This window comes from Onychomys torridus, chromosome 6, assembly GCF_903995425.1.
Source record: "Onychomys torridus chromosome 6, mOncTor1.1, whole genome shotgun sequence".
Lineage (NCBI taxonomy): Eukaryota > Metazoa > Chordata > Mammalia > Rodentia > Cricetidae > Onychomys > Onychomys torridus.
The window spans coordinates 57,919,856-57,933,866 of NC_050448.1; the positions used below are offsets into that span (position 1 = coordinate 57,919,856).

The window sequence follows — 14,011 nt, forward strand, 5'->3', positions numbered from 1 at the left end:
AACTAAAAGGTAAATTTCTGAGGAAGATTTCAGACAGTAAGATTAATAAAAGTATTCATTGCTTTTGACAGATATGACATATTCTTAGATTTACACATATAGAAATATCAAAATATCTTAAGACACTCTTTACTTAGAAATCTCTTTCTAAAATTGCCCTAGTACTTCTCAATTCTACTAGCTCTATTCAGCTGAAGACAATTATAAATTTCAGCTACTAATTCTTAAAACTGTCCATAGCATTAATCTATAAATTAGAAGTAAGCACTGTAGACTGTTTGCTTAATTAATATGCTAATGTGAAAAATGAAATATAACAGTAAATTAATACACCCAAAATTTATCAATATAAATAAAATAAGAAAAAGCAAAATTACTGGAAAATAACATTAAGATAAACTATATGCACACAAGAAAACAAAAAGGCATGTCCACAAAATAACCAAAATACACACATGTGTATGCACACACACACAGTACAAATAGAGTAATTGGTCCAAAACAAGAAATTATTCCCATAAATATCTCACTTCTAGATGTTCTCTAAATGACACAGATTTTTAATTCCCAAAATTTCACTTAATTTTTCACTAAAAGAATGAACAATATCATAAATATTACTGGAGAGAGAGTTACTAAGAGAACATAAGAATAGTATCCATTTTCTTGGAAATTAGTAAATCCTGTTTCAAAAATTGCCAATAAAAGATCTTTAATTTTTCAACTGAATCCATAGAATCTTCAATAAAATACAGTATAAGAAAAAAGGAAATATTTACTCAGAGACCAGTAAATCCCAATCAATGTTTGATTCTTATACAAGATTAAAAGATGAGAAAAAGAAAAGAATAGTTCCTCATCCTAATTTAGAGTTTATGGCCTGTAATAATATGAATCCTGCCATTAACTATGTCTGTTGACTTTGTTTTACAGTGTCTGAAACACTGGAATAATTAGCAAACATCTGTTATTTTTCTTACAGTTGTCAAGACTACAGGTAGTTTGAAAGTTTAAAGGGATTCTTCCACTAGATGCCAAGAGTACCAGAGAGCTGCATGAATCAGCATCCTATTGCCACAATGTCACAGTGCAGTGGCCTGGCCCTTTAGAGGCTTGCTGTGAAACAGAAAAGCTCCCTGAGTCTTGAGTCAGCAGATTGAAGAAGTTAGGTATCAAATGACAATCAATACAGATGCATGCTATAGCTTCATGCTATGATTTTTATTTACATACATAGTCTCTGTCAGCCCCAAATACAACTATTGCAACCAATTACAATCTGATTTCTGTTTGATGCACACCATTTTTCTTGAAATTCCTATGATAAGTTAAGGACAAAAGTTTCAGTACAAATAATTCAACAACAAATTAATTATTCTGATATGAATAGGTTATTTCTTTCTTCTAATGTTTTAGTTGAATATAATGATATTTAAAAGGCCAATAATGCATTCTTCCTAGTTTATGTTCATTTTCTTCATACCAGGATTTCTTATCGTAACAGCATCCGAGTTAGTTCTGGTTTCTTTAGAATCTTGCATATTAAAGTCAATCATGGTAGTATTTAGTATGTTCTCAAGGAAAATAGATAAATGTGTTGGTCTAAGTAAATAATTACTATGTATAGCCTATAATTAAAATTATGTACACATACATATTCCCTAAACATGCAGGATTCCTTCTATGTTTAGTGTAATAACAGCTAGCAAATATTAAATAATTTCATGAACCCAGATACACAATATCAATAATGTAGGACTAAAATCCAGTGATAGGAAAGATACCTCAGAGCCAAAATCTTGTAAAATTAAGGCTTAAAATCTCTCTCTCTCTCTCCCTCTCCCTCTCCCTCTCTCTCTCTCTCTCTCTCTCTCTCTCTCTCTCTCTCTCACACACACACACACACGCGCGCGCGCGCGCGTGTGTGTGTGTGTGTGTGAATTGCATGTAAAATGATTTTAGAATTCTTTCTCTTAAGAGATTTTATAATTTGTGCAATTCCTAAATGTCTTTGTGAATCAAGATTACAAAATATGCAGAATTTTCTTTTAAAAAAAATACTCTAAAGCAATCTATTTCTTAAAGTAGGTAATGAATGTTATTTTCAAACACAGTATTTTAGTTAATTCTTTCAAATCATATTTAATTTGCATTTTTTCTGTTTCTCCAAATAAATTCATCTCTGGGGACTTAGAAGGTATTCAGTGTGCGTAACAGTTTTATGGAGCACAATCTTTTCTCCAACATCTCCATCTGCTGGCTTAGAGGAAAAGTAAAATTTTAATTGCTATTTCTTTAAAGGTGATTTTTAAAAATTTTACAATTTGTGTTGTTTTATAGAATTAAAATATAAAATTCTTAAATTATTGTTAACTAGACAAATGGTTATTTAACATAATTGTTCATTAGAATAAATAGAAACACATACTTAAAAGCTAATGTAATATTTATTCTTTAATTACCAAACCCTAGGAGATCAGATACTCACGTGTATAACTTATTTAGAGAATTCCTTTTTTAATGTTTTTCTAATTATTGCGACATTTAATTTTGCTAAAGTTTGCTAAACTTATAATATATAATACTTAATATTTTCCAAAAATCTGTGTTGGTTTTGTTAGCTATAGAAACACCAATATCAACTTATTGTTTTCTTAAATATTGAAATTTTTTATTACGCTGATGAATTACTTATGAAGAACTACTGGAGTCCATTTCCATACTCATACTAAACCACTCAGACAAGACCTCACAGGCTGCTCCCTACTAAAAGCATGGCATTTCCAAGGTTTTCAAACACCTGAGATTTGGGACAGGTTCACCTATTCTCCAACCATTGGAAGGCACTGGGGAATTGGATTAATGAATGAATGAATTTGGAGGCCCCTCACTGCTTTCAACTCCTGCTTACATGATAGCCTCAGTTTTCTCTCTTCTTTTAGGATTAGCATTTTCTCATAATGAAGGCTTGTTCAAGCATTCATTTGAAAATTATCTTAGTACCACTTCAAGACAAAAGGAAGGAATGGGGGGGGGGGGGGGGAGAAGGGAAATGTGTGAAGGGGAATAAAAGAAAGAAAGAGAGAGAGGGAGGGAGGGAGGGAGGGAGGGAGGGAGAGAGGAAAGAAACAGACAGACATCCGAAATCTGTCTTTATCTCCTCTGGTATCCATGGAAACAAATGGGAACAAACAGGTACCCTCATTATTCCTTTGTGACTGAAAAGGTGTAGGAGCTGAGTGCAGCAGAGCACATTCCTGATCAGAATAAAATGACTTCCTTTCATTTAACTCAAACCATTCAGTAGACTTACTTAGATCTTTAACTCCATGTCAACCTCAACATTTCTGAGTAAATACATCCATTTCACAAACACCATTCAGTTGCTAAGCAGATCCTTTCCTTTGTCAAAATGACACCACTTAATGCTGAAGTTTTGCTTTCTTGACAAATAAATTCAATGCTTTTGATTTTTTTCTTTGCATTATCAAGGTAAAGAATAAGCTACTTCAGAAGCAGCAATTGGTGACTCATGTAATTCAACATTGACATTGGAGGAGACCTCCTTTGGTTTCTGGAGAAAATGAGGGAAAGGCATTTTGATTTTATATGTCAATGTACTTAAAGATGTTGCATTCTTTCTATGAAAGAACCTGACTAAATGCAGCATGCAAACAAATTATCTGCATTGGAGTAAAATTCAGAGCAGATTTAAGTGATCATGTTTAGCTTCATACATCTGACAACAGAGACTCCCATTTATTTAACCAGGGAAGTCGGGGTTGTTTGGTTGTGCTTCACACATATCCCCCCCCCCTGTCTCCTTTCCTCTCTTTAAAGAGTTAAATTACTTTTGCAATTTCCCTTTTCCTTCGGGGGGAAAAATGAAAAATGATGGAAATATTTTTCTTTGTCGGTTTTGAATTTTTTAAAGGGATAAAATTAATTTTGAAATATGTAAATTAACTTTGCATAGTCCTCTAGCTAATGTGGACTCTAAAAAGTTTTGCCTTACTAGTTGTATGTAGTGGTCAGTAAGCTTACAGCATGTGGGCTGCCAAAGTCAAGGTGCTGGGTTCTCCTGGTGGCATCTTTTTGCTTCGTTCCTCCATATTGTTTTGGTGTCTGGTGTGCTGATCCGTGGGTGGGGTAGTTTTTTCAATCTTGGAAAGCACATTTAAAATTTTTTGCTTCAATATTTTTTTAAGAAAAAGAAGAAATCTATAGAAAAAAATAAAGTCTTGAATATACTGGTTTCTCAGAACTGTGATCAGATATATGAAATTCAGTAGTTAAATGAAAATTGTGCATTTGTTCCATGTGTATGTATTCTCACCACATATCTTTTTTCAATTCAGTTTATACTAGAAATAACCCATTCACCAAAATTGGGCTTGAGGATCCAAGCCACTCAAACTACAATCTGTGACCCTTAAAGAGCCCCAATACAGTGGCTCAACACCTGTTGAAACAGAGAAACACTCATTAAGTTTGGTAGATGTATCTGTTATTTTCCCAGGAAGCTCATCTCATTATTTTTATCAATAATAAACTTCTTGACTATTAACTATATTCAAAATGTCTTGTCAGTATCTCAGAATCTATGTACGTACTTATTTTGCAATGTGTTGTGACAATGTATTTGTGTATATAAATACAGCTAGGAAAAATACTCAACACAGGTTCATGTCAAACTGTAACTCACAAGAGACAGAAACTTCTTGATAGCACATGAACAGCCTAATTCCGTAGGTAATTAGCCCAAGTATGGACGCCTTTGACATTCACTTAAAACAGTTTCTTACTACCTGTTATGTAATAACATTTATTGCATTGTGATGCGCTCCTAGAACATTCTACTACATTTTAATTTTTTATTTACTTATTTATTTGGAAGGGGCATGTGGAGGTCAGAAGACAACTTTGAGAAGTCAGTTCTCTCCTTCTGGTGTCAGGTATCACGGGAGTAAATTCAGATCGGCAGGCTTAATGGAAAACGACTTCATCAACTGAGCCACCTTCTATGAACAAATTCTCTGTCTATCATTTCCATCTCTATTTTTCTGTCATTTCTATTGCTATCTGTCTTTTTCCTTAATATTAACATTTTAAGAGAATGCCTATCTCCCTAAGTTGCTTCTTTAGAAAAGCTAGAGTTTTGGTCATGTAAATGACCACAATCACATTATCACACTAAGTTTTTGTTTGTTTGTTTGTTTTTTCATTTATCTGGGGACAGAAGTTGCAACCTGGCCTGCTTATGTCCCTAGTGTTACAGAGCTAAAGCACAGAATACATGACAGGCTTCTTAGGGGAACGTGGGTGGGATGGCAACCGGCTGTGGGAATACTGTCCTGGGTATTTCCTCTGGTGATTTTCCGCTCTGTCTGTTACATGGGAGTCAAAGTGGGAGGTAAGCCACCTGCAAATCTCCCCCAAAATAATATCTATGGAATGGAAGCTGAGAACATCAAGGCAGAAAACATCTGCCAGCCTGGAGGCCGGAAATGGTGGTGGCTGGGAGCACTCAGGATGCTGCCTGGGTGCAGGGACCTGGCTGCCGGCCTTGGGCGACCTCGCACTTACTGGGCAACTGGGCTCAGATCATTCTACCCGAAGCATTGCCAGAGCTTCCTCTCAAGTTCCAGAGCCGTAGCAGAGGACAGGGACAGATACTGACAACTGCAAATGCTAAAATGGCTGGTCTGCGACTTCTTCAGATTTTGAAACTCTGCTGCTTGCAATCGCTTCCGAGTCATCCTCATTCTCCAGTCGCCTTTGCCCAAACCTGCAACCCTGGAACAAAGCATGCGCAGCCAGCAAGCGCTCTGGCCACCCTTGGCTCCCCTTAGGCCAGAGCTTCAGTGAGCTGAGAACGGACCTAGCTTCTGGTCCTCGCCTTCCTCTTCCCTCTTCTGCTGGCGACCAGTTGTGGCTTGTTAACCCCTTCCCCTCAAGCTGGCAGACATCCCATCACCACCCGCATCCCCAGCTGTCGGCAAATCCTCATCCCTTCTGGGTCCCTATCAGTTGAACATCCCTTCCCCTCTCGCACACACCAGCCAGTCAGGGCCTGCGTCAGCCTCGTGCCCGCGCCCCTCGGGTGGGCATTATGTAACAGCCCCGGGCCCAACTCCACAACCATTGTAACAACTTGTCCCGTGCGATGGAAGGATGTGGGGCTCATGGGGACTGCAGGTTGGAGGAGCTGCCCTGCCAGGCTACGGGAAGAAGGCAGTTCCCCCATGGGATCTGTCCAACAGTCCCACAGCGCGCCCTGGGGAACAACGTGTTCTCTGTTGGTAGGGTGCCAATAGGCGCACAAGAGGGAGGGGGTTGGGTAAGTCTCTTTGGAGGCGCCAGAATCAAGCAAGAACCCCCTGAACCCGAGAACGACCTGTCCAAGTCCAACCCCTACCCGGCTTCTCAGTATGCACACAGGCACACTGTTCAGTGCCTTTTGCCCCCTCTTCACTGCCCGCCGGCCAGTGGGGGTCCCCAAGATTACAGCCACCTTCTCTCTCTGCACCCTTACACGCAGGCGCGTGTGCAGTCACTCCCACCCACACATGACAGGCCAGCAACACACACACACACACACACACACACCCCATCCCACACTCACATTCACTAGCTTCCTTTCTCTGTGCAGCACTGGAAAGACATGAATATTCATTACTTACAAGCATTGGTGACTGCGAAACTGTTGGCTACCTCCAAATTGTCGATATGGGGTGTCAGTCTGAACTCCGAAGTGGAAAACTGAACCATCCCTACCCGAAATGCACTGTATTCTTGATCAGCGCCCCTTGGAAATAGCCCCCCTGCAAAGAATAAACAGCAAGCAAGAGAACCATGTCAGAGCCCTGGAAAGATAAGAGCAGAGCTTCTAGCTCCCAGCAACCCGGAGTCTCTCATTCACACTAACCGTCGGAATAAACATAATCACTGAGTTGGGCAGAAAGGGTCGGACACCCAAAAGATGGTCAATGGGTCTAGGCACGGAGTAGAGTCTGAGGATGAGAAATATTCTCCTTCTTAATCGCAAGCTTTGCGTTCATACTCCCAGAAAATCTGAGCACACTAGAAGATGCCTTCAAGGCAGAAGTAACGCAGTCCGGGGGGTCAAAAATGAGCAAATCTTTCTCTCTATTGTGTCAAAAGGTATAATCATTTCTTTTTGCTTCAGCCTAAGAAAATCATGTATATTCTAGGTAGTTTAAATCTGGAATGCAGTCAAGGTATGACATAAGTCTACATGACATGAATTAATTTGCCCACTGTGAACAAAGATTACCAACAAATTATGCACAATCCAAAGGCATAACACAAAAGGTACCTACCTATCTGTATGCTGTTAGAAGAGACACCAAAAATCAGTCCCCATAAAACAGGAGAAAGGAGGACAGAAATATGCATAATCTTTTGCATTTCCAAGAAAAGTAGAGCATCCACAAAATAACCCCTTTTCCCTTTTCCTCCTCTTCCTTCTGTGGCCGTTATCCTGTTATCCTCAACAAATTAGATCCTCTGCATTTTGAGATCGAAATTTAGCAAGGAGCTGCTAAAAACACTGAGTGGAGACAGAAGAATCCTTATTTCCCAGGTCGTGCTGGTGGCTGTTGATGCCTTGCGTCCTGTCCCCTCTCCCGAAGTCCCGAGGACTGGCTGAATGCAGTTTTCAGCTGAGCTGCCTCTGTGGTCCCGGTGTCTGGGAATATTCAGCACCCTCCCATGCACTCACACAATCACCCTCTCTCGAGCTCTCTTCTCCCTCTCTCCTCTCTCACGCGCGCGCGCACACACATACACACACATACACACACGCGCGCGCGCGCGCGCGCGCACACACACACACACACACACACACACACACACACACACACAGGAAAGTCACAGAGAGGGGCAGGCAGTCTCGGGCGCGCGTGCGCGACTTGTGGCAGGCGGCGGGATCGCGCAACCACCCCTCCCCCGCACAACGCCCCGCACCCCGCACAGCCCTGGCAGCTCCTGCGTGGTGCCGAGAAAGCTCAGCTCAAAACCGGGCAGCCTAGTGCTTCTTAGAGACCTTCAGTCTTGGGCATCTGAATTTTAGCACCGAGGACAGCGCTTCGGTCTGCGCCCAGGGCTGAGGTTGCAGGGCTTTCTGTAGCTGCAGAGATGCTCTAGCCAGATCCAAATGCTGCAAAGCTGATTTCCGGTTGTTATGCCTAGGAAGCCGAACTGCTGCTAATTGCTGTTGGCGGTGGAGCTTTCTTCTGCCGGGCCCTGTTGTTTTTCATTAAACAAAACGGCTATGATTTGATCGTCTGAAAATCCACTTAGTAATACCGACAAACTGACTTTTTTGTTACCTGACCCAGCTAAGAAGCAAACAAAATACTCCCTGAAGAGAAGCTTTTCCAAATTTATGAACTTTGGCTTTATATGATGTAGGCATAATCTCGGGGAAACCCAAAATTCTATCCTTAACTACAAAAGATGACCAAAAGACATAGCTGGCTTGAACCTTTGAAGGGCTTTGTATGGAAATACATCTTTGGAGTATGTCCCTTTGGGTTATGGTATGATTTGTTCAAGCCACACTGCCTGTGGATTGCTCTTGTACTTCAGTGAAGACTCCCTCCTACTGTAGGGTCATGTAGACTGGGTTCTTAGATGTCCTTTCTTTATATGGATTGAAAGGAATCGTAGTTTCCTGGGAGGGCGACAAATAGACCAAGCCAATCTAGAAGGGCTGCAAGGATGCAGAACCTTTCCAGACACTTTGTTACAAACCGGATACCCCATCACATTTTGGGCTTAACTTAAAAAAAAAAATCACTACATCATGGAAAGAAGTTACTACACTACAGCAACCTTGCTTGAGCCTCTGGAAAATAAAGAATAGGTTAGAAATTAAAGTTTGTGAGGAGGTCGGTAGAGAGTACTGGAGATGCCTATGAAACTCATGTTCAACATTTTACTGCATGCCAAGCCATCTCTGTATACCTGCTGTGACAATTCTCTCTGCTGCCTCAGAAATTCAGTGGATTGTATATGTTTTTGTTTTAAATAGAGAAGTAAATACTCGGTTCATTAAAACAAACAAACAAACAAAACAACAGTTTGCCAGTACCCAGGAGACTGCAGGTGACAACATCAACGGAAGAATCTGCTTATGACCCAAAGTGCTCCAGAGCACTTCGCGGTTATATCTTGTAGAGAGAATGTGATTTTAATATCACACATGGTAGCATCCTTGTCCTTTTTTTTTTTTAACCATCTTAACTTATACTTCTCCCTCATTCACACTGGATCTCAAATTCTCCATTTATTAAAATATTTTTCTTAAGATATGTCTTCAGCATTAAAATGAGAAGGGATGAATGAAAGCAAAAAGTGGAGCAGACCTTGTGGCTTTTAAACTCTGTGAGCTTGTGATTTCAAGTTATGATTTCTGTGTGTGTGTGTGTACCTCTGTCTCTGTCTCTTTATCTCACTCTGTCGTCTGTCTCTCTCCGTGTGTGTGTGTGTGTGTGTGTGTGTGTGTGTGTGTGTGTGCGCGTGTGTGTGTGTGTTCCTAAGCCAAGAATGCTGAATGTATGTGTAATTTACTGAGCTTACATATTATAGGTGAAAATACCTTCGTTTTGTCAAAAACAATCTATTTCACCTGTGGATAAAAAAGTCCATAATAAATGTGAAGTCAGTCCTCTGAATAAAAAGACATGAAGCGTGGTAGAAAGTCAATGAGGATAACATTGTAGGGAAAACAAGGACCCCCAACTTGTTACAAAGAATAATCAAACATTCACACACACTTTCGTTTCTGTTTCTGATGCTAAACACAATAGTATGAAGTTTGTGAACCAAAAGAAACTGATCAGCAGATACAACACGTACACCATCTCTTCAACCCTTCTTCTTTTTCTTGCCATTCAGGATCTCCCTCAAAGCATCTTGAGTCTCATCCAAGTGCTTTGGGATGGTAGCTGGAAAAAAAGGGAAAGTAGCTTAATTGTGGGAAGAGATTGTGATACCTAACATGTCTCTAAAGCAAATTAAAATTTACAAGAAAAGGATTTTCAAAAGCTCCTTTCCTCTTAACCTATTTGAAGTTCAAGGGCAGATATGAACTCAAAATTGACTGAATTAAGTCAGAAGGAACACAAATTTGCTGAATCATGTGCATTTTCCCCAGGGAATATGCACAACCTTAGCAAATATCACTTTCTGCTAATAAATTATAATTGGCATAAAAGATCTATAAAATATTATCAGGCATTATTTGTAATTCAATTACTACTCTAGTAATCTGTGTTTATAATTTAGGTGAACATCTGACCTTCACACACCTAGAAACATTTCCTACTAAAATGCAACATAATTATATTAATACTAGCTTCCATAAAGCTTTCCAATACAGCCTATATTAAGTAGTAAATATTTTTTTTCACCACAGAATGCTGTCTAATTAAGTATAATGAAGTTAGACTGAACGGAGTAAATGGTTATACAAATAAGTGGGAAAAGACTGGTGTTTGGTTTTCATATGCCCAAAGATCCCCCTTTAAAGCCACAAAGTTTAATGTTTCTTGAATATTTATCTTAAACTTATCAATAATAAAATCAATTTTGAATATTACAAGAAGCTGAATAGAACAGTAGGTTACAAGGACCAACTTGCTATTTCCTGCCCTCTGCTGTTCATTTCTGGAAACTCTGTAGCCCTTAAATATTTTTTCAGATCCAAGAAAACTCACAAAAAGAAAAAAAAAACAAAACAAAACAACAAACCACAAAATAGTATCTCCCTCATTCATTGTTTCAGTGGTTGGATGGTGCTGTTAGTTTTAGTATGTATCTGTATTTAAATATTATTCTTAGTATAAAAGCTATAAATAAGAGTTAGATATAAATTTGCTAATGTATACCTTAGTCCACCTTTATTTCAATTACAATTTCTTTTAATTTTTAAAGCAAATTATTTAATTTTTCATAAACTACTTAAAGAATTTAAAAGTTGTCAAGTCTTTAGATTTTTATAGTCATATTATACAATGCAAGTAATTTCCATAGAGAAATTTCATCATGTATGGCGAGTGGGCTGGTAGTAATTTTGAACAGACTGGAAACAAATTTCAGGCTGCAATCCTAGTCAAAAAGCATTACAAGCCAGGTAATGTAGTTCATACTGATAAAGTTTGACTAAGTGGAAGTCATCATAACCCTTGAAAGGCTTGGCTACAACTTAGCCACCAAAATGGATAGGACTGCATTCTGTCCACAGGAAGTGTCCAAAAGAAGAGTCACTGCAGATAGAACAGAGTCTAACCATTAGACCCCATTTCCTAAGACACTAGAAAAAAATGAAGAAGAGTCATGAGGATCTAAATATAAAGAGAAATACATTCTGAGGTTTTCCATTAATAATAGCATAAATATTCAGATTGAGGCAATATTGTTCATACTGTTGTTTTGTCAAATTTTTAAATTATTGACTTGGCATATCAAACTCAAGGCTTAAGAATACATATCTAAATGGGCTTAATAAGCGTTATAATTGTGTATGTATAAATATATGTTTGTGTATGCATGTGCATACAAATGATATTTAAAGTATAGAGTCCTAAAATAGACAAACATAGTATTCATTTTAGGTTTGAAGGTTTTGATGACATGAATTTTAATTTTAACATCTATAGCCAAAAGACTACAGTATTTATCTATTGTGATTGATACTGTAAATAAAAGGATTAAGGTCATATGATGCGGAAATGATGAACCCCCGAATTAGACAAGTTATCAGTGAAATGTGAGGATGGCAGTTATCATGGATAATCTTGGTTTTGAAATTAATACATACAGAAGAGGTAACTTCAACTGAACAATTACCACCATTAGACTGATCTCTGGGCATGTCTGCAGGGTATTACCTTAATTGCTAATTAATACAGAAGGCCAAGTCCACTGTGACCAGGGCAGTTCCTGGGAAGGTGGGCCTCAGCTGTGTAAGAAAGCTTGCTGAGCAAGTCAGGAAGAAAACCCAGCAAAGTAGCTTTCTTCTGTATTCTATTTCCAGCACCTGCCTTGGCTTACTCTCTTGGCTTTCTTCAATGATGGGCAGTAAACTCTAAGTTGAAATAAGTTCTTTCCTCTCGAACTTGCTTTTGTTTATCACAGTAGCAGAAAGCAAACTAGAACAGTAGTCAACTATCTCTAATGCCAACTGTATCTTGGATTTCAAGGGAAGAAACATGTCATCAAAGGCTCACACCTGGACTGAGTCAAGCAGAGCTTAGCTAAGAAAAGGCTAGCATTTTGCCGAGGAAGGCAGTTCATAGAAAGCCAATGACATCAGCAAAAGCATGGGCACATGGTAAGAATTACAAGTAGTTCAGTGTTTCTAGGATAAGGAATGTGAGGAAGAAATGAGTGGCAGAAACAAACGAGACTATGACTTGAATTATATATAATATATAAATAAATATATATTGCACATGTATATTTTATAAATGTAAATGTGTATATTTTATCTATTTATACAATCTATGCATATTTATGCTTTATATTGCATTGGGGGAGAGACATTCTATAAATCACAGAGATATGAGGTCTTAAGACTTGCTTTTTAGCCTACTTTCAAGCGGTGTTTAAGTAGAAGCCTACTGAAAATGGGAAGATGTGGTATGAGTCTGTTTTTCTGAAGGGGTTTCAAGAGGCAGAGCCACAACACAGAGATGAAGAAAAAGTTGAACTGAAAAAATATTTTGGTAGCTGGGCAGGGGGGTTCATGCCTTTAGTCTCAGCACTTGGGAGGCAGAGGCAGGCAGATTTCTATACATCAAAGGCCAGCCTGGACTACAGAGCAAATTTCAGGACAGACAGGGGTACACAGAGAAACCCTGTCTTGAAAAACCAAAACCAAAACAACAACAAATTTAGGTAGACCCTTATTAAGATCTGCCAGTAGACTTGTGCTCGATGGAGGTAAAGGAGATGGAGAGAGAAAGCTAACTTCCATGGAAGGAGACAGTGGCATATAGAGCCTGCTGTCACCAGTGATTGAGGAGAAACCTGAAAATCAGAAATGTACACAGGAAAGTGAGGCTTTCCATTGGTCTGAAAGAGTTATGGGAGCTAATGATCACAGCAGTAGCATTAGCTCCAGATGCTGATTTTGCTATTCAGAAAAGAGGCATCATGTGAAAGTTAACTTGAGAATCATTCCTTTATAGTGTTTCATCTGATAGTTTCAATTTATTGAAAAAATGTCAAATAAAGCAACATAAATTAACAACAATCACATTATGAAGATAAAAATGTGATCTCGGAAGCTTTAAAATACTACTTTTTATTGATAGACCTACAATCATTTTCCTCCTTTTAAAAATATATATATCTAAAGTTATACCCTGAACATTAGCCCAGTGAAGCATTTCTCATTTTTATTTATTTAAAATAAGATGCTAATGATATTTGTCAGGGCTCTAAAGATGGCTCAGCAGGTAGGAGTACATTCTGCTCTTGCAGAAGACTTGAGTTCAGGTCTCACCTCAGGGAACCCACAGCTACCTGTATAACTACAGCTCAAAGAAATAAGTCATCTCCTTCTGGCCTTGACCAATCCAGTACCAATCCATGGGCTGGAGTTATAAATTAAATAAAATTTATAAAGCAAAGTGAGCACAAACATGCACCTAACTCTGTTTCCCAACTGTAAATATAGTGTGACCAGCTGCCACAGGACTTCATGGCCATCACTCCCCCATCAGGATGAACTATAATATTAAAATATGAGCCAAAACAATGCATCCTTCATTTATTAGTTTTTTTCATACATGCTTAGTCCCTTTAATATGAAAATAAGTAATATGCATGAATAACTTTAAAGAAATGTTTGGTGTTTTATAAAAGCTTTGCTCATGCTAAAGATCATACTTTTTTATTTCCTTGATATTTCCTAGAAAGTTCAGTGTAGTTTTCAACAATTAAGTTTCCAAATGTTATCAATGTACATAAAATTTTA

General features: G+C 38.5%; 1 protein-coding gene across 6 annotated transcripts in view; it reads right to left on the reverse strand.

Moving 5' to 3' along the window:
• Nucleotides 1-7,806, reverse strand: part of Gria2 (glutamate ionotropic receptor AMPA type subunit 2) — a 130,484-nt gene extending 122,678 nt beyond the window's left edge. For all 6 annotated transcript variants that reach the window (XM_036189917.1, XM_036189918.1, XM_036189920.1 and 3 more), the window contains exons 1-2: nucleotides 7,344-7,806; nucleotides 6,684-6,824 (exon numbers count right to left, since the gene is read on the reverse strand). In XM_036189917.1, the coding sequence (XP_036045810.1) occupies nucleotides 6,684-6,824; nucleotides 7,344-7,431 (229 nt within the window). In that variant the 5' untranslated portion in view covers nucleotides 7,432-7,806. The remainder of the gene's footprint in view (nucleotides 1-6,683; nucleotides 6,825-7,343) is intronic.
• Between the last annotated feature and the right edge of the window lie 6,205 nt (nucleotides 7,807-14,011).